This window comes from Sturnus vulgaris, chromosome 2 (assembly GCF_052056855.1).
Source record: "Sturnus vulgaris isolate bStuVul1 chromosome 2, bStuVul1.hap1, whole genome shotgun sequence".
Taxonomy (NCBI): domain Eukaryota; kingdom Metazoa; phylum Chordata; class Aves; order Passeriformes; family Sturnidae; genus Sturnus; species Sturnus vulgaris.
Window position 1 is genome coordinate 47,812,757 of NC_142244.1, and position 21,102 is coordinate 47,833,858.

The 21,102-nt window shown below is 36.7% G+C and overlaps 1 protein-coding gene across 19 annotated transcripts in view; it reads left to right on the forward strand.

The window, feature by feature from the left end:
• Positions 1 to 21,102, forward strand: part of ZMYM2 (zinc finger MYM-type containing 2) — an 84,514-nt gene that overhangs the window by 52,079 nt on the left and 11,333 nt on the right. For 18 of the 19 annotated variants that reach the window (XM_014877607.2, XM_088159458.1, XM_088159456.1 and 15 more), the window contains 8 exons: positions 7,124 to 7,296; positions 13,355 to 13,520; positions 14,368 to 14,402; positions 16,157 to 16,286; positions 16,456 to 16,571; positions 17,282 to 17,453; positions 18,912 to 19,013; positions 20,912 to 21,006. In XM_014877607.2, coding sequence (XP_014733093.1) covers positions 7,124 to 7,296; positions 13,355 to 13,520; positions 14,368 to 14,402; positions 16,157 to 16,286; positions 16,456 to 16,571; positions 17,282 to 17,453; positions 18,912 to 19,013; positions 20,912 to 21,006 — 989 coding nt within the window. The remainder of the gene's footprint in view (positions 1 to 7,123; positions 7,297 to 13,354; positions 13,521 to 14,367; positions 14,403 to 16,156; positions 16,287 to 16,455; positions 16,572 to 17,281; positions 17,454 to 18,911; positions 19,014 to 20,911; positions 21,007 to 21,102) is intronic. The other variant, XM_088159455.1, reaches the window with a different exon arrangement.

Below are 21,102 nucleotides of genomic sequence, written 5' to 3' on the forward strand. Positions count from 1 at the left end.
TGTGATTATCTGAGCCACTGAGTAATAGAGGATAGTCAAAAGCACCATTAAGTAGATTATAACTTGAATGAATACAGTGCATACCTGCCAGCTGTAGCTGAGGTCTCATTTGTGATGCATATGACAAAGAGCTGTGGTCCTGTTGCAAATAAACCAATGAACTGGACAGAAATTCTGAAGGAACCCTAGACCATGTGTTTTGAAGGAAAACCATCAGTTGTCATCAGTGGCTGCAGAAATAGTGCAATCCAAGAATTAATTGTACTTAGATCTGATGTGGGAAGGACAGGGCCAGGACTTTGGTGGACAGCAAATCATCATCAGACACGACAGATTTTTCTTCCCCCTTTTTCAGGCACCTATACGTCACTGCTTTGTCCTTAATTTCAAAGCCTTCTTCCAGATATATGTTCAACTGTTTGTGACATAACAAAACCAGTACAAGTACCAAATACTTTTTGGATATAGAGGACATCCTGGTTTTGGTTTTGCAGATTGTTCAAGGAACTCACCAACACAGATTATTTTTTGAGCATGCAATTATTCTTCATCAGAAGACAATGTATCACAGTTTGAGAAGTAATAGCCAGAGGCACTGAGTGACAAAAGCTGATGTCATTTTGAGGAAAAAACGAACTCTCAGGAGAAAATGTGGAGAATTTTCAGGGGAGTGTTTATAAAAGCTCCTAGATAAAATCAGGAGTTAAAAACATGTTGAAATTTCTGCAAGTGTACTTAGTTGTTCATCTTTGTGCAAACTGATGGGAAAGCATATATAAGATCTACCACAAATATCTCTTGATTGCTTACATCTGCCCAGCTGCAGTACTGAAGATGTCAACATTGCTCCCCTTCATCATACCTGAGGGGTTTTTTCACACGTGCATATACATCTATATTTACACACAGATCCTGTCTAAAGGGTTAAATTCTTTTGGATCAGTATTTCTGTGTGGTTTTGTTCCAGCTCTCTTTCTTTATATGTTTCTCTTGAGACACTTAAAAACATATGCAGGAAGTAGCTGAAACCTCCATTACAATAAGGTGTGATTAGAACTGACCTAGATTTTGTGCTAAAGATGGTTATTAATTCTTTCATGGAGTACTGGATGCTTTTTCTGTTTTTGTCCAAAAGTCAGATGCTATGTGGAGAATGAACAACCTGAACGGAGTAGATGAAAGAGTTTAATCTGTTCCACTGGTGCTGAGGCTGTCCTGGTGTTTTGCCACTAGAATGCATTCCAAAATATCTGTATCTAAATTGAAAAAGATATATACTATGTATGCTAAAGTAAGAAGTAGCTTGTGGATTTTTATGTATGTGTAGTTGCATGAGTGACAATTGAAGATAGGCTGTACAAGTTTTTAATCCTGAGGAGGACTTCAAGTTACTGGGTTTGAGGTATTTTGGGAGTCGGTTTTATTTTAATTTTTTTGTTTCTGTTAATTCCTTCTGAGAGTCTGGGAAAGCAAATCATTCTTTGGCAATCCAGCAATGAAATTATTATATGATGAGTATTACCATAATTTTATTTTTCATTTTTCATTTATTTTTCATATTTCAATTACATAATTGATCTTTCCAGTAGAACTAAGTGCTATGACTTGAACAACACAGGTTTAATAATTTTATAATGCACATTTTAATATTATTTTTAAATAGATAATACAGATAAACGACAGCTGTCCAACTAGCAACTGTACTATCACCCTGATACAGCCTGCTAATAAATTTCTGGGAATTATGGTTTTTGCACATGAAACTCTATGCAGACATAGAATTTTCTCTGAAATAGTCTCTGATGTTTCATATAAGTAGAGACAACCTCTTAAAATACTGTGGAGTCAACAAGTGGAAAAATAAATTTAGGAAATTAAGCAATTAAGTACCTTCCTCTAGGAAGGGTCTATATTCAGTTAAAGCATTGTAGATTTTAGAGTGGGATTTTCCCAACCAGTACTGCACAGTGGATTGTTTGGTAAAGTATACTATTAAATGATTTGTTGATTAATTTTTAGATTTATATGAAAACATTACAGATACTGAGAGAGCCTTAACACAGGTGTGTTAAATTTTATACAGCTGCTTACATATCAGTGTTTCACAATCAATTAGGATACTGCCTGGTATTTTTAGCACCTCCTAGACAAACGCACATGGAAGAGCTGGACAGTTGGTTCTTGTGGTATTCCACTTGTGAAAGAGTCTCATTGTAGATGTAGTTTCCAATTTGTGCTTCTTGAATACATCTTTGGTGAAATTACTTGACAGTTTTAACTTGTTAGCCTTAATTTTGATATTTTTATACTGTTGTTGCAGTTGAGAAATGGAAAGCTACAACTATGTGGAAGTAGATTGTTTATCTTTCTTTCTCTTTGTAGAGGGGAGCATTGATAGTGCTTAAGTAATATAATTTAAATTTTCTGTACACATATTGAGTCTTGAAGTTTTTGTTTTTCTTTGTGAAGAGATCATTTGTAAAACAGTAAAGTATATCAAGTGAAATCCTTTGCATTGTTCGACACCAGTGGTCCTTGTTAGATTTTCATTCTTTAGTGTTAATTCCACAGTTGTACTTCTTAAAGAGGTTTGTGATAGTTCTTTGAGCAAAGGCAGCATTCACTGCTGCAGATAAGGGCTGATGCAATTTAATGTGCTGAGATTATGAGCACAAGAATAAGAAAGCTTATAAAGATGCTTCTTATTAATGTGAAGGAATTATCAACCTGAAAAGATTAAAGAATAAGCAAAACATGAGTAACTGGATTGGAGTAGGAGTGAGGAGAATAGAAGATAGATGGGAGAAAAGAAAATAGTACTTAATATCAGGAAATAGTAGGATAAACTGAGGTTGTATGAAAGTTGGAGTGAATAATAATGGAAGGTTCTTAAAGTGAAGACAAGGAAGGAAGGGGTGGGTATACACAACTTCTCTTTACAGAGAAGAGGGTAGGGTCTACTTTAACTGTAATCCAAGCAGGACCCAGAATTTGGATACATTGTATCTGTTTTCCTAAAAATAATAATGTTTATTATGAATGCAGAGACAGCAGGTGCTAGCAGTGTGGGTAGAGAATGGGTTTTGTACGTGCATCAGTACTGAGTGAGACAGAGCAGAAAGATCTGGATGGAACATAGCTCCAGAAAGCTTCCAAGACATAGCTTGGGATACTACAGGCCTTTTGTTGTTCTTCTGTAGAAGAGGTAACAGTTGAAGTTATTACAAGATGAGAGAGCAGCCAGTCTTGCATATTACTTGAAGGACAAAGGTAGTTTAGTAAAGACAGCCTTTCAGAGGTAAAAGACCAGTTATTTTAGGGTGGAACAATTACTCTGTATAAAAGATGGTAGTCCCTTTGGTAAAAAGAGACTGGTGTTGAGGACTCAGGATTACTTGTGGTTCAGCGTTCCTTTTTACAGAGGTACTTGATACAAAAATCTGCTCAACTTCTGTAACTCAGGTAGGTGCTGCTAGTAGAATAAGATTGTGTTCTTAGTAGCTCACCTTCACCGAGTCTGCAGTCAGTCAGGTGAAGCAGGTCTTCTGCCATGGGCAGCTCTGCAAGGCTCAACCTGGCAGTTCTTGAATCTGCCAAGAGAAAGGAATCTCTCTGAAACCTGGAACTTCCCTGAGGTAAAGGTTTTGAGGAACTGCCTGGGTATTGTCTTGTCAGCAGTCTTCTCTTGTATGTGTTCAGATTGTTGTCTTCTCTCTACCATTTATGTGGGGAACTATAATTCAGGGCTGTTAAGAGTTAGGGTTTGTGCTGGGTTTTGCTTGGAAGCTAGAATTCTAATAATGTAATTAAGGATATGTTATGTGAAGTTAGCAGATACTCACCTACTTGGTTTTTGTTTGCTTTAGATTTTGAGTTGGAGATACTTCTGAAAATGGTCCTTAGTGGTCTTTCTGAGACAGCCAGCTTGTGTGATGGTATTAGAACTTTAATACAGACCATAATTAAGGACTGGTATAGCTTGAGCCAAATAATCACTGTTTGTAATTTCTTTCAAAGTAAGAGCTATTTTCTCTCAGAGGCACTTTAAAGCAGTAGAGGTTTCCATCTGACCACACTGTAACTTGTGGGTCTGGTGTTGTAGCAGAAATCTTGAGGAACTTAAGATTTTACTCATATTTTTTTGTTCAAAATGTTGGAACTGTCAGCTCTCTATTTTAGGCAGTGCTTATACTCGTGAACCCCAGGTCCCCAGGGGAGTTAGGCTGAACAATCCCTCAGGATTTTAGTGTTAATATTAGAAAGGTTAGACATTCAGTGCTTTTTGTATTACTCATCTACAGTGTGCTGTAAATTAAAGCCCACTTCATGGTCACATCTACATAGCCAGCATGTGTGTTACTGTTATGTTGATTCAGGATTTCTCTTGTGCAAGAGAAGACCAAGTTCTTTGAGCTTACAATTCTGTTTTGCCAGAGGTAAATACCTTTTTCCATACAAGTGTCTTACTCTTTCAGTCGAAACCATAGCACTGTAATAAAAATGTATAACCTGGATTGCAGGCTACCAAGGGCCTAAGAAAGGCATTTTGGTTTGTCTTTGTTTGAAGTCACAAGATCTTGAAGCTAAACTAAATTTTCCCTGGCCCCATAGATTAAGCTACCTATTATAAAAGCATAAAAGAGTTTCAGAAAAATCTGTAGAATTTTGCTGATGACGTTGCAAAAGAAAGACTTTGTAAAGATTCTACTTTAGCAGTCTTCAGGGTTGTAACAATCTATTGTCAACATACAAAGTTTTATAAAATTTGGGCTTTTTGTCTTCTGTAGAGGCCTTCTTCAGCAAGAAGCCCTACACTCAGTGATCTATGAAAAAAAAAACCCAAAACAAAACATGTTTTCCAGGGATTTAGGTCTTAAGGGCTGAAATTTTTGTCTTTCTGTTTCCCATTACTTAATGTTTACTGATCATTTTCCATGAGTCACAGAGATGTGGGAGATGTCTGACTGTAGAGTGGAAAATTTCTTACCTGATAACTATTTTAAATAAAACAGCAGCATTATTTTCAACTTTACTTCCTGTAGTTCAGCAGCCAAGAAAAAATGTCAGTTTTTTTCCGTTCCTTTTTGTAAACTATTTAGCCAGGTGGACACAGGTTGCCTGGTTGGTAGTAGAAGAGCACTACTAGTCTATGGTTTTCAAAGGGTGATGCAGCATTGGGTGGCTTTTCTAAGAGACAGCTGAAGAGGAGGATACATTGTGGTGCTAAGATATCTCTGGAATTTTAAAGAAGTGGAAAGAATATGATGATCTCTGCAATAGTGAGAGATACAGCCAGCAGGAAAAAATACTGGCAAGAAATTTTGTTTTTAATTGTTCTTTTAACTAATAGCTTGCACACACTGTTATCTTTAGGATTGTTATTTCCTTCAAAGCAATGTGTTTAGAGTCCAAATCAGTTTCACTGTAAGGATGGTTGCTGGTATGGCACTTTCCATCTGTGCTAGTAATTCTCTTTATTCTGTTGTTAAAGAACTCAAAAAACTCAAAGAACAAACAAAAAACCCACCCCAACAAAAAGCACTTAAAACCAAATTACCTACAGTTTCTTATTTGCACATTATTCTGTAAGTGTCTTGTTTTGACATTCCTAGCAAATTTAATTTGTTAGCAAAGGTTGTTGCATTCCAAGATAAAGTTCCTCAATAATGTTTTGTGTTTGGAAGATTCAGTTTGCTGCATCTTCCATTTGCATTCTTGTGCTTTTAGTGATTTAAAAATAGCATCTCAGTGTCACATATATGAATTCTACCCTAATAGACCACAGCAGAAGTCACATAATTGAAATTACTGAGTACATTATAGTATTTTTATATTCTGTATGGCAGAGGAAGTATAGAATGTATGTTACATACTGAGTTTCATAACTTACCAGAAGTACAGCAATTTGCATCTGTTAGGTTATACATAGATATATATATATGCCCTAGCAGAATGGCCACTTGGAAAACTTGAGTTCTGGTCTTAGGTGGTACTGTGATACTTGGTAGATCATAAAAGCAGGTGCAGTACCTTAGATTAAAGTTCTGTGTAAATGTTATCTTGTCCCTCCAGTGTTCTATATAGAGAGTTACTTCATCTTCTCATTCTGTTCTCTCCTGTAAAATTAGGGCAATTACAGATGTATACAGTATATGATTTAGGCATCAGCTGAATAGGCACTGGATTTGAGGTCATTTAAATACAATAAATTCTGAAAATAGCCTGTATAATAGCTACAGTATTCATCTTTTAAGGCATTTAATATGTTAGAATGTGTTTTCTAATGTGCTTGAGGGAGGATCAGATTATAGAAGAATATAGCTGTCATTATTGCAGCCTTGAAATTACGACTGCATAGTAAATGCAAAATAAAAACAACCCACCCCCAAAACACAAGAAAAAAACCTCACCAAAAACCAAACCAACACAAAACAACAACCAACCAAAACCAAAATAACCAACACCTTCACCCCACTCCAATGTGAAAAAAATATTAAAATACTAATTGCATACAAACTCTTCAGAAATTTCATACGTAATTTCCTGTCATTGCATAATTCTCACTACTGACCATTGCTTGCTTTATAGTTACATTTTTTAAGAAATCTCTCAGTTCTTAGGTCATCTTGTACATATTAGTTTCCGTAAATATTAATGAGTTATCTTAAGTGGTTTGTTGTTATTAACATAAGTAAAGGTAGTAATAAAACTAAGTTGATCCGTGAAGATAGGTATTTCTTTAGTAGATAGTGTTGTCTGCATGTGTAGCATTTTGAGGATGTGTAACTGAGCAATGTAACTCCAAGTCAATGCTTTTGCATGTGTCTGTATTAAAAGAAAATTATGGATTTTTTCCTGATGGTTTATTCAGGGATTTGATAAAGAAAGATTCAGCATAGGGTTTTGAAAAAGATGCAGACATGATAGGAAGCCATAGAGTTGTGTAGGGAAGGTATTTGGGTAAAAATATCATTAAATATAGTCTTACTGTGCAACCTGAATTTGTATGAAGCCCCAGTTGTTAGCTGTTTTTGTATTCATTTAATTTTCAATATTTAACTCTTAACTGTGATATCTCTCTGTAAAAATTACTTTGTTCCTAATGTTTAAAATCTGTTTCCAGGCTGCAAGCTGCTATATAAACAAGACTTTGCAAGACGGTTAGGACTGAGATGTGTTACTTGTAATTACTGCTCACAGCTGTGCAAAAAGGGAGCAACTAAGGAACTTGATGGTGTAGTGAGAGATTTCTGCAGTGAAGAGTGCTGTAAAAAATTTCAGGACTGGTACTACAAGGCAAGTAACTCAGAATTTTTGACGAGAGCTCCACAGTTAAAAAAACCAAAAATGCACATGTGAGGATATCTCAAGGACTGTGCAGCAAATATGGCTTACTTCAGCAAAGCATTTGCTATAGAATAAGCAAATGTATTAATTTCATCGTTTGAGTTTTCATAGATCTTAGAGCAGCATTTCTATCATCTGATTTTATTAATTCGTTTGGCAAGGAAGTCTTGAGTTACAGAAAACCAAAAAAAATTACTATGTATATTTGTTACTTTATAATTCCAATTTTTTCTCAGTTAATACCACATTTTTCTTGTCAAAACTTCTTAAATGTGTGTTCAGAATGTTGAAAACACTGTTAGTAGCAGCTGGATACCTTGAGTCTTGAGTTCACTGACATTAGGAGAGTTTTTCTTGTTCCTGTTTTTGCCTCCTTTTTTGCCTTTTCCCTTCTCCCACAGTTTGAACTGCAGAGGCTTTGATTGTTCAGTATTTCCCAGTGGAAAGGATGCCAAAGGAAAAAGCAAGACGAAATGGATTTCTAATAAAAGTTTAAATCAAACAGATGGCATCTATTTCTAGTCTCTGGAAGCTTAACTGCCTTGTGAAGCACCAGCAAAGACTTCACACTATGAGGGTTTTTCCTTACATTTTTTGAAAGGAAAAGATGAAATTGGACTGGGTTTAACCTGCGATTAGTGCCATGGATAAAATATTTGATCTCTGGTGTGAACGTCCTGGAAAGCTACACTGATAATTTCAAAACAAGAACTACACTGTGGATGCAATTGCAAAAAAAGACAGTACAAAATTCATCACCGTACCAAAACTCTGCACACAGCCTGGAAGGCAGTAAAAAACTTGAAATGTTAGAGGGCTAGATACAAGTCCTGTAATTCAAGACGATCTACCTACCATAAAAGAACTGAATATGAAGACCTATCTGATATTTTGGAATGTCTGGTTCCAGAAATGTTACAACCAAACATTGTAAATTCCTTGAGCAATGTATGTAGGATCTTGTTAGACATTCCTGAAAGAAAACTTCTGAAGACCACAATGTGTTTCTTTTTTCTCACATGAAAATAGTGTGACAAAGCTTGGCTGCAAAGTTCTTAACTGAAATAGTAACTTCATACAATAATATTTAATCTCTCTATATGCCTTAAAACTTGGGGTATGAGATGAAATTTATCCCTGTGAAAAAAGTGCCTTCTGGTAGAGAACTTAAATCTTTGGTGTGCCTTAGAAATCTTTAGGTGATTCAGCAAAGAATATAGTCTATAGGTGTGCATGCCAAACTACTTTCATGTACCTAAGCTTCTGTGGAAGCTTGTACTGTGATTCAGCTTTGAGAATCACTTGAAAACTCGGGCTTCAGATTATCCTGATTCATGGGATAAGGTAATAACTGGCCCATGAAGTCTGCTTAATGCTGTTGGTACTGTGTTACAGAAAAGTTAGATCTGATGTCATAAAAAGGCAATTTAAACAAATTTGCTGGTAACTTTTGATACTTTTGATGGTGAAGTGTTAGATTCTTCTACTTTTTGAATCTTACACTTGCTAGTGGAACTAGCGTTCCATTCTGAAGATTTGTTAATAGTAATTTTTTTCAAGTGCTTCTTAAAGCCTTAATGCAATTGAGTTTTGATTTAAAAAGTTTGAGATTTATTACATGGGAAAGACCTATAATAGGTTTTGGGAAATTGTATCTTTTGCTAAAATTCTCTTTTTTATTTCTTTGTACCCTTGCTGGTAACTTCTCCCACTTTATGGAAGTCACTCCACATAGCTTAGGTTTGGTAGTGCGTTGTTAGCTCATATTCTTACCTAGGCAAAATAGACAATGATCAAAACACAGGAAGGCAGAATAGATAAAGACCATTCTCTGAATTTGTACTTCGTTAGCTGTTTTGTCTGTTGGCTTCTTAAAAGAATAGTTACATATGTATGAGCTTTGTCTCATTTATGCAATGTTCAGTGTTATTTTGGAGTTTCAATGAATGTATACCTGAAGAGTAGTAATAACCTAGTAATGTTTTAACACCATCATTGTGTTCATTAAACAAATGTTTGTCTCCATCTTCTTTGTCTACTTTTTTTTATGGACACATCTTTCTCATATAGTATTATCTGGAAAACATTGTAACCTTTTAAAATAATCAAGTATTGTGGGAGCACTTCCCTGAGTGCCAAAATCCTCTTCTCAGAAAGCCAAAAGAAATTAGCAATAGTAGAAGCACGACAACTTACCTAGAATTCTTAAAAATTCATTAGACTTACCTAGATAAGAGTCCTTTAAACCTAATATGAAGCAGTGAAATGTAAAAGAATAGTTTTAGTTCTGATCATCTGTTGGGCAACAGCTGCAGTTACCAGTTGATGCCAAGTTCTGAGGAAATTTTTACTCTATGGGTTCCATGTACCTCTGAGACAAGAGGCAAAATTTTGGGTGTCTTGAGGTTAGCTCCCTGAGTTTTAGAGCTTCACCTGTAATCTTGCATGCAATGGTTTGGATGTTAATTCAGAAAATGCCTGGGGAACGTCAGTATAAATCTTTAAGTAGCCTGATGTTTGATGACAGTTTTAATCATTTGATGTTATATTAGGGCATTGAAATTACCTTGAAAAAGAGTATACAGTTCTGAGAATAGCACAGAAATCTGTTTCTTTAAATACACACTGAGAAACATTGGTGATAATACTACAACTGAAGTGCACACGGGTCATGCGAGGCTGCAGCAGAGAATTGATTAGACTCAGCATGTGCAGTGATGACTCTATTCAGTGGGGGTCAGGTGTCTGCAGCAAAGAATAAGTAGGAGGTGGGGAACTACAGTCTGAGGGAAAGAAAAGTTACTGTGGCTGGTGAGCTCAGCAATGATTGTCAGCAGTGGTAAAATTTGAAAGTGGAGCCAGCATTAATCAAAATGGTAAAGACAGCAAGACAGCCTTGTGGAATTTCTCTTGTCGGAATTCAGCCTTCTCTAGTTAGACATCTCAACCAAGAGTAAGTACTCTTTCAGAACAGTTCATCTCCTCTCTCTCAAAATCACTCACTCTCTGGGAACAGCTTTTGCTTCCTATTTGCTGCAGTTGAAGCTGGAACAGACAGCTAAGATTAGGTCAAGTTAATAGCAGTCCAAACCATTGGAGCACATTAGGAACGGGTGATGGAGGTATTAAAAATGTAAATGAAAGCCCCACATATGAAAATTTTATTATTTAACCCAAATTTGGGGTGAACACTAGTGATTTATATTAATCACCATGCCCATTTGAACTTGTTGAAGTAATGGGAAAATAAATACTGCAAAAAGGAGTCATGAGTGGCAAAGGACTTGTGCAGTGCAAGCATGGCAAGCAGAGATGGGCTTTTTGGAACACAGAGATAAGCAGACTTGAAACATTTTGGTATTTTGGAGATTCAGTTAACTTTTGGAGATTCATTTAAATTTATTAATTTGGCGCCAGTATCCCAGGTGAAAACAAATGAAAAGAGGAAGGAAGTAATGAAAAATCATAAAATCATAAAATGTCATGAAAACCATTAATGCATTTTCACTTTCAATAAATTTGATGGTCAGGGAAGCGGGTAAGCAAGCAGTTAGCAAGAAAATTCAGTGCATGGAACAGTATAAAATATTGACTGTTAGCAGAATGATGGAAATAGTAGAATTAAAGTGTAGTAAATGCAGAGAAGAGAAGCGTGACTATAAAAGAATCCGAGGTTTCCTGAGGAATAGTGATTTCCATGTGAAAGCAAACTAATTTTTTTTTAAACCTGAATAATTTAGTAGAAACCCAGGAAAGACAATGATACACTTTTTCAGATGCCTAAATGAAAATGGAAACCAGGAGAGGGAGAGAACAGTTACAGGAACAAGAGAATCACAGAATAGTTGGTTTGGAAGGGACCTTTCAAAGGCTGCCTAGTCCCAACACCTCTGCAATGAGCAGGGACTTCTTCAATGAGATCAGATTGCTTGGAGTCCTATCCAACCTGGCCTTAAAAGTTTCCCTATCTAAAACCTCTCTGGGCAACGTGTTCCAGTGTTTCACCCTCATTCTAAAACAACTTCTTTCTTCTATCTAATCTAAGTTGACCTTTCTTATATCTAATCTTAAACTGACCTTCCAATTTAAAACCGTTTCTCCTTGTCCTATCACAACAGGCCCTGCTATAGGAAGGCTGTAGTTGCTGGATTTGACAAGATTTGACCCCTTTTTCTTTCTTTGAAGGAGAGAGAAGTGAGCAGAAAGTGGTGCTTTGATAGTCAAGCAGTGTGCAGCAGGTCAGAATAGATGAGCTTTTCTGGATGTGAGTCAGCTGTCATTCTTAATCAGTGTTAGGTGGGTTTGAGATTTAAATTTACAGCGAATAATACTTTTCTTTTTTTCCTACTGATATTTCAGTCTTTTGGTGTCTTTGGAAGTTACATTTGCCTTAAAGGTGTGAATTCACAGCTTTCCTGAACTAATTAAATCTACACTGTTTTGGCAGCACTCTACATTTTATCTTCTTCCCCACTCTTTTCTAAGAATACAACTTATTTGCTCTTTTGTCCTACTGAGGTGGTCTGCAAAAGGAACTGTGGATCAGCATCAGTAGAAAGTCCAAGTGACAAGTATAACAAAGATTGAGGGAGGATGGGGATAATGCAGTGCTGTAAGGTCTCTGACCTTGTGTGCCCTACAGGTGCATAAACACTGCTGCTGCTACTTGCAGAGAAGAGGGAAGAGAAATACCTGCTCTTCCAGGGCCACCTGGTGCTCAGTGTGAGGTGATCTTGAAGCTGCAGCTTCAATTGCTCCCAATTTAAAGCAGCTATACTATTAGAAACGAGTCTGTGTATCATCTCTAAGTACTTGAAAATTACAACTGAGAGCTTTATTTCTTATGCTAGAGAATGGTGTCACACTGTTCAAATACAGACAAGAAACGAAACATAAATTTTTTAAAAAATTTGAACTAATTGGCCTGTCCATACTCTTTTGGAGTCACAAAAACTACAGTTGGACTTCGTTTTGTTTTGTTTTGTTTTTTCAAGCCATCAGAGCCTTGTGCATAACTGCGATGTTGTGTATGGTTTTATGTATTAATGTTTTATGTTGCATATATTTTAACTTCCCTTTTCCTCTCCTGGCTATATTATTAGGTTGACTTAGTTTGGATTCCAGAACATCTTTAAAGTTTTTAATTTTTTAAGGTCTGCTTTAGGATGGAGGTTGCAAACAATATTGAGGCGAGCTGTAGTGCAAACAATTTTTTGCTTACTTGAAGATGTGAAATTGAGGCTACCAGTAATAATTATCTGTTCAGATAACGATTTCTAGCGTGGCAGATAAAATGCTGTAGAATCTATTTTGGAGGAAAACATTGTCTGTCTTAGTGATGCCTCATGAAAATACCATGCAGGTTCATGGAAGATGTATTACTTAAGCGTATGAGTTTCCAAGTTACATGCTAATTAAACTTTTGGGGAGCTCTCTTTATTTGAGAGAAGTTGTTGTTTATAAATCATAGAGAAACTTGGATGAACTAAAGAATTTAAAATTGTTGCTAAACCACTAAAATAATGGAAATACAGAAAATATGTATGCTGATTTGATACTTAGAGAAGTGATTCTTTTGGTGACTTTTAAAAACTTTTGATTCTTTTTTTAAAACAAAAAAAAGTCTACCAGATCTTGGAAGTAGAAAAAATGGCTTGCGTTTGTCCTCAGTTCAGAAGAGTCATTAAGGAGCTTTCTGCTCTTGTTTTGCAGAATGCTTCAATGAAATTAATTAAAATTGGTGCACAGTTTTTTTTAATGACTGTTTAGAAGTGAGCTTTTTTTTTTTTAATTTTACATAGTAACAGATTAATAAAGCAAAGCAGATTTATTCTGGGTGCTAACCTCCAGCAAACAGTTGAAAAATAAGGTAGCTTATCCATTGTACATGAGCAAGACTTAACTGAATCCTCATGAGGTACTCTTAAAAATGTAGCCGTCTGAAATGTAGAATTAATTTTTTTGCCAAGGCCTGTTTAAAAATGTGCAAATCTTCCTTTGCATGAAGGCTGTCCGGTGTGACTGTTGCAAGTCTCAAGGAGCCCTCAAAGAGAAGGTGCAGTGGCGCGGCGAGATGAAGCATTTCTGCGATCAGCACTGCTTGCTCCGCTTCTACTGTCAACAGAACGAGCCCAACCTGGCCACCCAGAAAGGACCTGAGAACCTGCACTATGGTATGTGCTGCTTCAGGGCTGGGAAGTGTCAAGCCAGATGCTTCCTTTAAATGAAAAATTGAAAGCTGCACGGATCATTTATTCGTTGTAATAAACTGCGTTAGAGATTATCCTTTTCTGTGTTATCACCAGAGGCAGCATTGAGCTGTTCTGGGTTAAGTGTAATTTTAGTGCTGTGTCATCACGGGAACAGAAAATGTTTTCCTCTTTTGTTGTGCTCCAGTTTGTCATTACTTGCTCTGTGGAAACGAGTCTAAAAATGCTTTTTGGTCAGAGAGAACAGATGCAATAGGAATGAAAAAAAGAAATACATTAAATGGATTTAAAGGAAATAAGTGAAATGGAAATGAGAATACAATGAAAATATCTAGATAAGAGAAATACATTGCTTTTTTTTTTCCTTTCTGTTGGCAGTAGGTACTGTGTAAATTTGCTGATGGGCACTGAATACATTCGTGTGGTTTAAATGGCAAGTCAGGAAAAGTTCAAATAAACCAGCTTTTAAGTTAATGCAATTATGGCAACTCAACTTCTTTGTATAGCCCCTTGCTTACTTGAACGTTTTGGTGTTCACTTTTCTGAAAGAGACTGTATTCACATCTGGCTGGAGCATTGATTTATCATTTGCCTTTGTTTAAGGCTCAGTACTGGAGTATTGAAAGAGATCAGTAGGGAGATGTCCATGAAGGAAAAGTCTTGTGCAGTTCTCACTGCAATGTGGTACTAATGAGTTCTCTTGATTTAATGTTATATTGGTGACAGGTGTTACCTTGAGTGGCTTACTGAAATTTGCTTTGATTTTGAAAAAGGGAAAAAAAATTCTAAAAATGTGTCCTTGTACTTTCAGATCAGGGCTGTCAAACCCCCCGGACAAAATTAACAGTAAGTACATATATTTAATACACTCATATATCTAACTCTGTCTCTCTATCTCTCTCTTTATCTCTATCTCTATATACACAAAACATAATTAGATGTATTTAAAATGCAAGATCCTGGTGAATTAGAGGGATTCTGTTAAAAACCAAAAGTTACTGTCTTTGAATGATCCTAAGCTAAATTTATGACGCTTTGTAATCTCTTTCATATCTGTAGGTGAAATAAAAATGTCAAATAGTCGTACTTTCTTTTCAGTGTCTTCTGGGAAATTAAATTATCAACCTTGTGTTTTTGCATGTATAGTGTATATAAAAGTTGCTTAAAAGTTAATCAACAAACTGTGTGTCTTTTTCACGTGTTTAGACTGATTAGGTGTATTTATTGAGTATAGAAAGGGAAGAGAATTTCACTGATGGAATATTAGGGTGGTAGCTCAGCTTTAAAAAGCTGAAAATAAATCTTCAGTTATTAAATTTTATCCTTCCCAAGAGTAGAATTCTCTAGGTGCTCAAGGTCTGATGGACTTTGTTGTAGAGTAGGGAAGCACAGCCTTTTTCAGGGTTGCTGTCTGGAAGGGTGGGGACCATCAGTGGAGCAACAGCCTTCATTCTGAGTTTCAGTTTTTCTCAGCTTGTCAAAAATACTACTATTAATATTGTTTTCAGTTAGCCTGGCGTATTTTGTTTGAAACTTAGTTCTGTTTTGGTTTGTTTGTTTGTTGCATGAAAGGTCTGAGAAACTTGCCTTTTAAATGCAAATAGGCATTAAAGATAAGTCTTAGATTTAGTTGAAAGTTTTTGATGACAATATAAATATATTTATGAAAAACAGAAAATTGCTGAGGTAACTAGAGATACCAGACAAGCTAAGCTGTCACGTTAAAACTTTTACTATTTTATGTTTAGTGATGTTAATTCAGTCCAAAGATTTTTAAAGATTGTGTTAAAGCTATGTGCAATACGGTATTTTTTAATATATCTTAGGGAGGAGTGTACACCTGGTAGAGCTGTTCTTGGATCTGGGCTTTCCTTCCATGTCTAAAATGACATATGAGGCTAGTCTTCCTGCATAAGACCAAACAGAACTGAAAGTTTGTTTCCCAAATCAGGTTCTGAAAGAGGCTCTAGGTTATAAAAACTGTGTCTGCAGCAAGAGGGGTTTTTTACCTCTTGACTGTAAGGATGCAGTTTGAACATTACGGGATGTTCCCAGGTATTTGTTGTCACTGTTGTAGAGCCAGCAGGGGGAGCTCGAAGTTCATACTTTAGGTAATTAAAAAATTTAGAGCATTTTTATTCAGAAATACCTTTTTTTAAAAGAAAAATATAAAGTGACCTTTGGGCTATGGCATAATTCAAGAGGATTAGATCTTGAGCCTAAAGTTTGTTCGTGCTGCTTAAAAATTAACTCTTTTACAGCTAAAATTATTTTTATCTTACAAAATTGCTTAAATGGTGCTTTCACTTTAAAAAGCACATAGAAAAAATCTTTAGAGTACCTTCAATTAAAAAAAAAAAAAGAAAATTAGCCAGAAGTGCTAGCCCTCTTGTTATGATCCTGGCAGTGGCAGCTCAATACTAGGAATGTAGAATAGCTTGCAATTGTAGAATAGTATTTGGTGCTGTTGTGTTGTGCTTTTGTGAGTTTCCACTTCAGTATCTCATTTACTGAAACTATCAGCTGATACAGTAAGTCAAGGACTTTGTGTTGGAATCAGTGTGGTGCAACAGCACCTTCTCTTATTTGCTTGTCTGCAGGGCTCAGCTCCACCACCTTCTCCAACACCTAACAGAGAAATGAAGAACAAGGCAGTTCTTTGCAAGCCTCTGACAATGACGAAAGCCACGTACTGTAAACCTCATATGCAGACAAAATCTTGTCAGACAGGTAACTCCTGACCTGTGCTAGAACTAATTTCCTCATTGCAGCTTTTTCTTAAATATTGCTGTATTTTAACATACTGCAAATATTCTGATTTTTTTTTTTCACTAATGCCAGGTGTAAAATATATTTAAATACCTGGCAGTATTTGCCTTTTTCCTTTTTCTTTTAATAGAAGATGAGTGGAAAAAAGAGTATGTCCCAGTGCCTATTCCTGTACCAGTCTACGTTCCGGTGCCTATGAACATGTATAGTCAAAATGTTCCTGTTCCTACCACAATTCCTGTTCCTGTAAGTGAGACTTCAGCTTCATTTTAAAATTGGCATCCATTCACAAGCATGTGTGGGACCACCTTGTGTTGCTGGTGGTTCTCCTTGTGGTCTGTCTAAAGGATTGCATTGTGCTGCAGCACTATTTATTGAAAAAGCATTAGAATCTGACAGTGGCACTTGATTCCCTGATTGTTCTTTAGGACCTGTCTGCCTGCTTCCAGTGTGAAAATCTTGTGCCACTGAGCTTTTTAGGAACAGTTCTGAGTGATACTTCTGCTTTTGCTGAATATGCTGAATAAGCCTTTAACAGCAAGATTTCTTCATGTAATAAGAAAGCTGAAAAGATTGTGTTGGGAAAGGGTGGCAGAGTGGGACAAATAGCAGGGAAAAACAAGCCATTAAAACAAGGTGCTGATTTGTCCAAACTGTTAGGTTATGATCAGACAGGTTTGAAGTTCCAAAGATTCTTCTGTTCTTTCTTTGACCAGCTATACTTTGTCTTTTTTTTTTTCCTGTGTCCTTTCCAGCTTTCCCTTCTGTTCATAGGTCCTTCGTATTGGGTTTCAAACCTGTCAGCATTTTCTGTTAGCTCACCCTAGAGGGACTTGTTTCTAATCTGTTTCAACTCTGTCTTTCAGAAAAAGAGTATAGAATTTTTTTTTGGTTGTTGGTTGCTTTGTTGTGGCATTTTTTCTTTTCTCATTATGTCTGCCTCCCTGTCATCACAGGTGCCAGTTCCAGTTTTTTTGCCCACTGCTCTGGATAGCACTGAGAAAATCCTTGCAGCAATAGAAGAGCTGAGGGGAAAAGTGCCCTCAGATCCTCTGGAAGCTGAGCTGCTGAACTTGTCAGGGGTGGTACCTGAACACGTTGGAAAAGCTGAAGCTTCTGATGTGGCCAGTGAGTTTCCTGATGAGTTTTTGACTGTTTGGAGTGCTGAGGGATGTGTGTGACAAGAAGGATTTGGTTTGGTGTTTTATTTTAGGGAAAGTTTGAGTACAACAGTGCTGTTACTGAGGTCTTACATTACAATTGCATTGTACTTTAATGTCAGATGGAACTAAGTACCACACAACCACTTGCTTACTCCCCTCACACCTAGTGGGGAAGAGATTTGGGAAAAAAAAGTAAACCTTGTGAGTCAAGAGCAGTTTAATAATTGAAATAAAATAAAATACTAACTATACTAGCAAATACAATTAAAAGAGGGAGAGAGAGGTGTCAAACATAAGAAAACTAAGTGATGCACCATACAGGTGCTCACCACCCACTTACCCATGCCCAGCCTGTTCCTGAGCAGCAATTGGTGGTTCCCAGCCAACTTCCCCCAGTTATATACTGAGCATTGTGTGGTGTGGGATACCCCTTTGGATACTTCAGTTCAGCTGTTCTGGACATGCTCCCTCTCAGCTCTGTGCACTCTGGCAAAGCATGGGAAACTCAAAAGCCCATGATTTAGAGTAAGCACTACTGGGCAGCAACCAACACGTTATTCTCGTAATAAAAATTTATATCTGAAGATCAAGAAGCCCCACTACTTTGTAGTTTTAGTTTCTCAGTGTCCATGTCTCTTTGTTCTTCTTTCCTGGCTCTGCTTGCCCAAATCTTTAAATCCCTTCTGTATCTTTCTAGGAAAATTTGCCTTCACTCAGATGAAATTTTGAAATTTTTTTCCAAGGTCTTCCAACAGATTTCTGAAAGGTTGTTGACAAATTATATAAACTTATATTTTGTGCCTCATTACATAGAAGGCCAGTGCAGCTGCAGTCCCAGGAGGCTTACTGTGTTCCAATCTATTACCATTCTTCTTCTAAAACTGCAGATTTCTGGTACCTCTGCAAGGTTGTCATTGCTCTCTTCTGTGAAGTACAGCTAGCTAATTGAGCAGAGGTATGGGATCAGAACTTGCTGGCTTGCAGAGGACTGAATTTGGTGCAGTCAGTGTTTGTCAGAAGCTGGAGAGAGTTCAAGCTTTGTTTCTCCCTGCCTGCATGCCTTGTTTGAGCAACAGATCCTAGAAAAGCAGATCTGAAAGTGTTCTGTTGTGACAGGATCAGGTAGGAAAATAGAAAGGTTTGTTAAGATTGTTTGAGTTCTGGGATTGGTTGATATGATCCAGGTTCACCAGTATTTGATTTTCTATACATGTGCTTTTCTGACTCACCTTCATGAAGAACAATAGACTAGTAAGTGTCTGCTACTTTTGAGAAGTAAATCTGAGTTCCCAAGAAAATGTAGGATGGTAATGAGCAGGATCATCGATTTTAGAACAACTCAGCTTCTAAAATTGTAGATCTGCACCATTTGGCTAATCCATGTGTTGGTTAAAATGAGATTTTTTCTTTTTCTTTTAAACAGGTGTGATAGTTGACTCAAATCTCTTAAACTCGGAGTCACGGACAAGCTTGCCTGATGTTCCATATGAGCCAGACCTTGATATTGAAATAGACTTTCCAAGAGGTAATTCTGGATTTTAATAAATACTGTGACACTGTGGGCAGCCATTCTTTCTACCTTGTTTAATTGTCCTTTCAAAGGAGCTTTATTTGATTGCAGGATCCACCTGAACTGACTGTTGTATAAAACTTTGCCATGCCTTTGTAAGATGGGGGGCTTCTGAATTAGTTCTTCCATCTTTCTAAATACAGTATTTGAAACAATTCAAAGAAAAGGGGAAGTTAACCATGCGCAAAGAACTTGGCTGCATCATTTGTTTTGAACATGGATGTAGGAAAGTTATTTTGAAGGCTCAAGGACTCAGATGGCATGTGTCATGGAAAACATAATGAATGCATTCTTCAATCACCAGGTATTTTCATGGTTTAGAGAAGAAATTACTAAAGGGTCAGCTTCCCACTGAAGTTTGTTAGAACATTGCAAGTTGGCATGCTGCACACCACTTGTGTTACTTTTTAATATCTTGGTAATGTCTGTACCTGCATTTGAAAGGGTAATGTTATTTGAATTAGCAGTAAAAAAAATCACTGCTTTCAGACCTTTTTTGAAAGAAGCTCTTGATGCTATATAGTACAGTTTCTACCACTCTACAGCATGCAGGGAACAGTGTCTGTTTCTTTACACCATACCTCTGTCAATCCAGGATCCAAGAAAGCTTCTGGCTGTAGTTACTGTCCCTCTTCCATAGCTTCTCTTGGACACATGACTCCCACACCTCACCTGTAGGAGCTGACAGGCTCCTTTTGTGCTGTGTTCTGGATATCTGCAGATATCTGTAGATGTCCAGTTTGCTCTAGTTTGAAGAGAAGGCCTGGGGATTAGTCTGACCTTAATCTTGGGAATTTTCTAGTCAGATGCATACTAGGTTTTTAACCCTCTTTTTAAGTGAGGCTGAGTACATGAGAAAGAAAAACCACAGAAGAAAAGAAACAAGTAAATTTGAGTAGTAAGCAGCAGTCTGTAAGAGGCATTGATTACACTGAAGTGCTTCTGAGATAAGATTCTGTGTGGTATAAGAAGAAGGACTGCTTTTGAGTCTGGGGCAGGGTTCTGAAATCTGTGCATGTAAGTGCTATTTCATCTGCACCAGTTGGAAAGCTGTCATGAGAAATAAGGTGGTGAAATCAGATTATCAGAAGAGCATTCAATTTTGAGTGAAAATATTATTTGATGGCTAAATGAGGGATGAACCATCTTAAATAAAGTAAATAAAGGTGTGACTTGTGACATTAAATCCATTCATATGCTCATTCCTCAATGTCACCTGAAATAGAGTCTTCAGTTGTACCTCTGAAATATTAAATAAACAATATTTTGATGTATTGCCATACATCTGCTTACCAAACTTAATTTCCATCATGAACTAGACCTCCACCACTTGTATAAATACAGACTAAACCCAGTTTCTCTGACAGAGCTTGCCTTCTGATTCTAAATGTTTTTAACCAAGTGTAATGTGCTATAAGAAATAACAAAACATGAATAGAAATACTCTAAATACATGAACAAAACTGCATGTACTAAGTTAATTTTGTATTTTTTCCAGTCATAGCTGCTCATTCTCACCGTAACTAAAAATTTTTGATAGCAGAGACAGCCTGGGCAGAAGACATTACATAAGTCTAATTAAGAAATTCAGCTGTAGCAACTTAAGATAATACTTAAAATGTTGAGTATTGTGTCCTCTGAAAGTTAGAAATACACTATTTGATGGCTTGGTCTCAGTTTGAGTATAAAAATAGTTTTGTTTCCTCTTACCAAAATCCAGTGTTCAGTTGTGTTTATTTGTGTGCCTTTGTGGACAAATTATGTTAAGGCACACCAATATAGTTAATTTTTTTTTTCAAGGCAGTGTTATTTAAAAGACACTTAGAAATAAGTTTCTGGTAATGTATTTTCAGCAACTGAGGAGCTTGACACAGAAAACGAGTTTTTGTTACCTCCTGTTTTTGGTGAAGAATATGAGGAACAGCCAAGGCCTCGGTCCAAAAAGAAGGTAATTTTTTCATGCTATTAAAAATACCAAGAAAAGCACAAAATTTATGTAGGAAAAAATACCTGGGATTTTTTTTAGTTCTCATACTGATTTGCA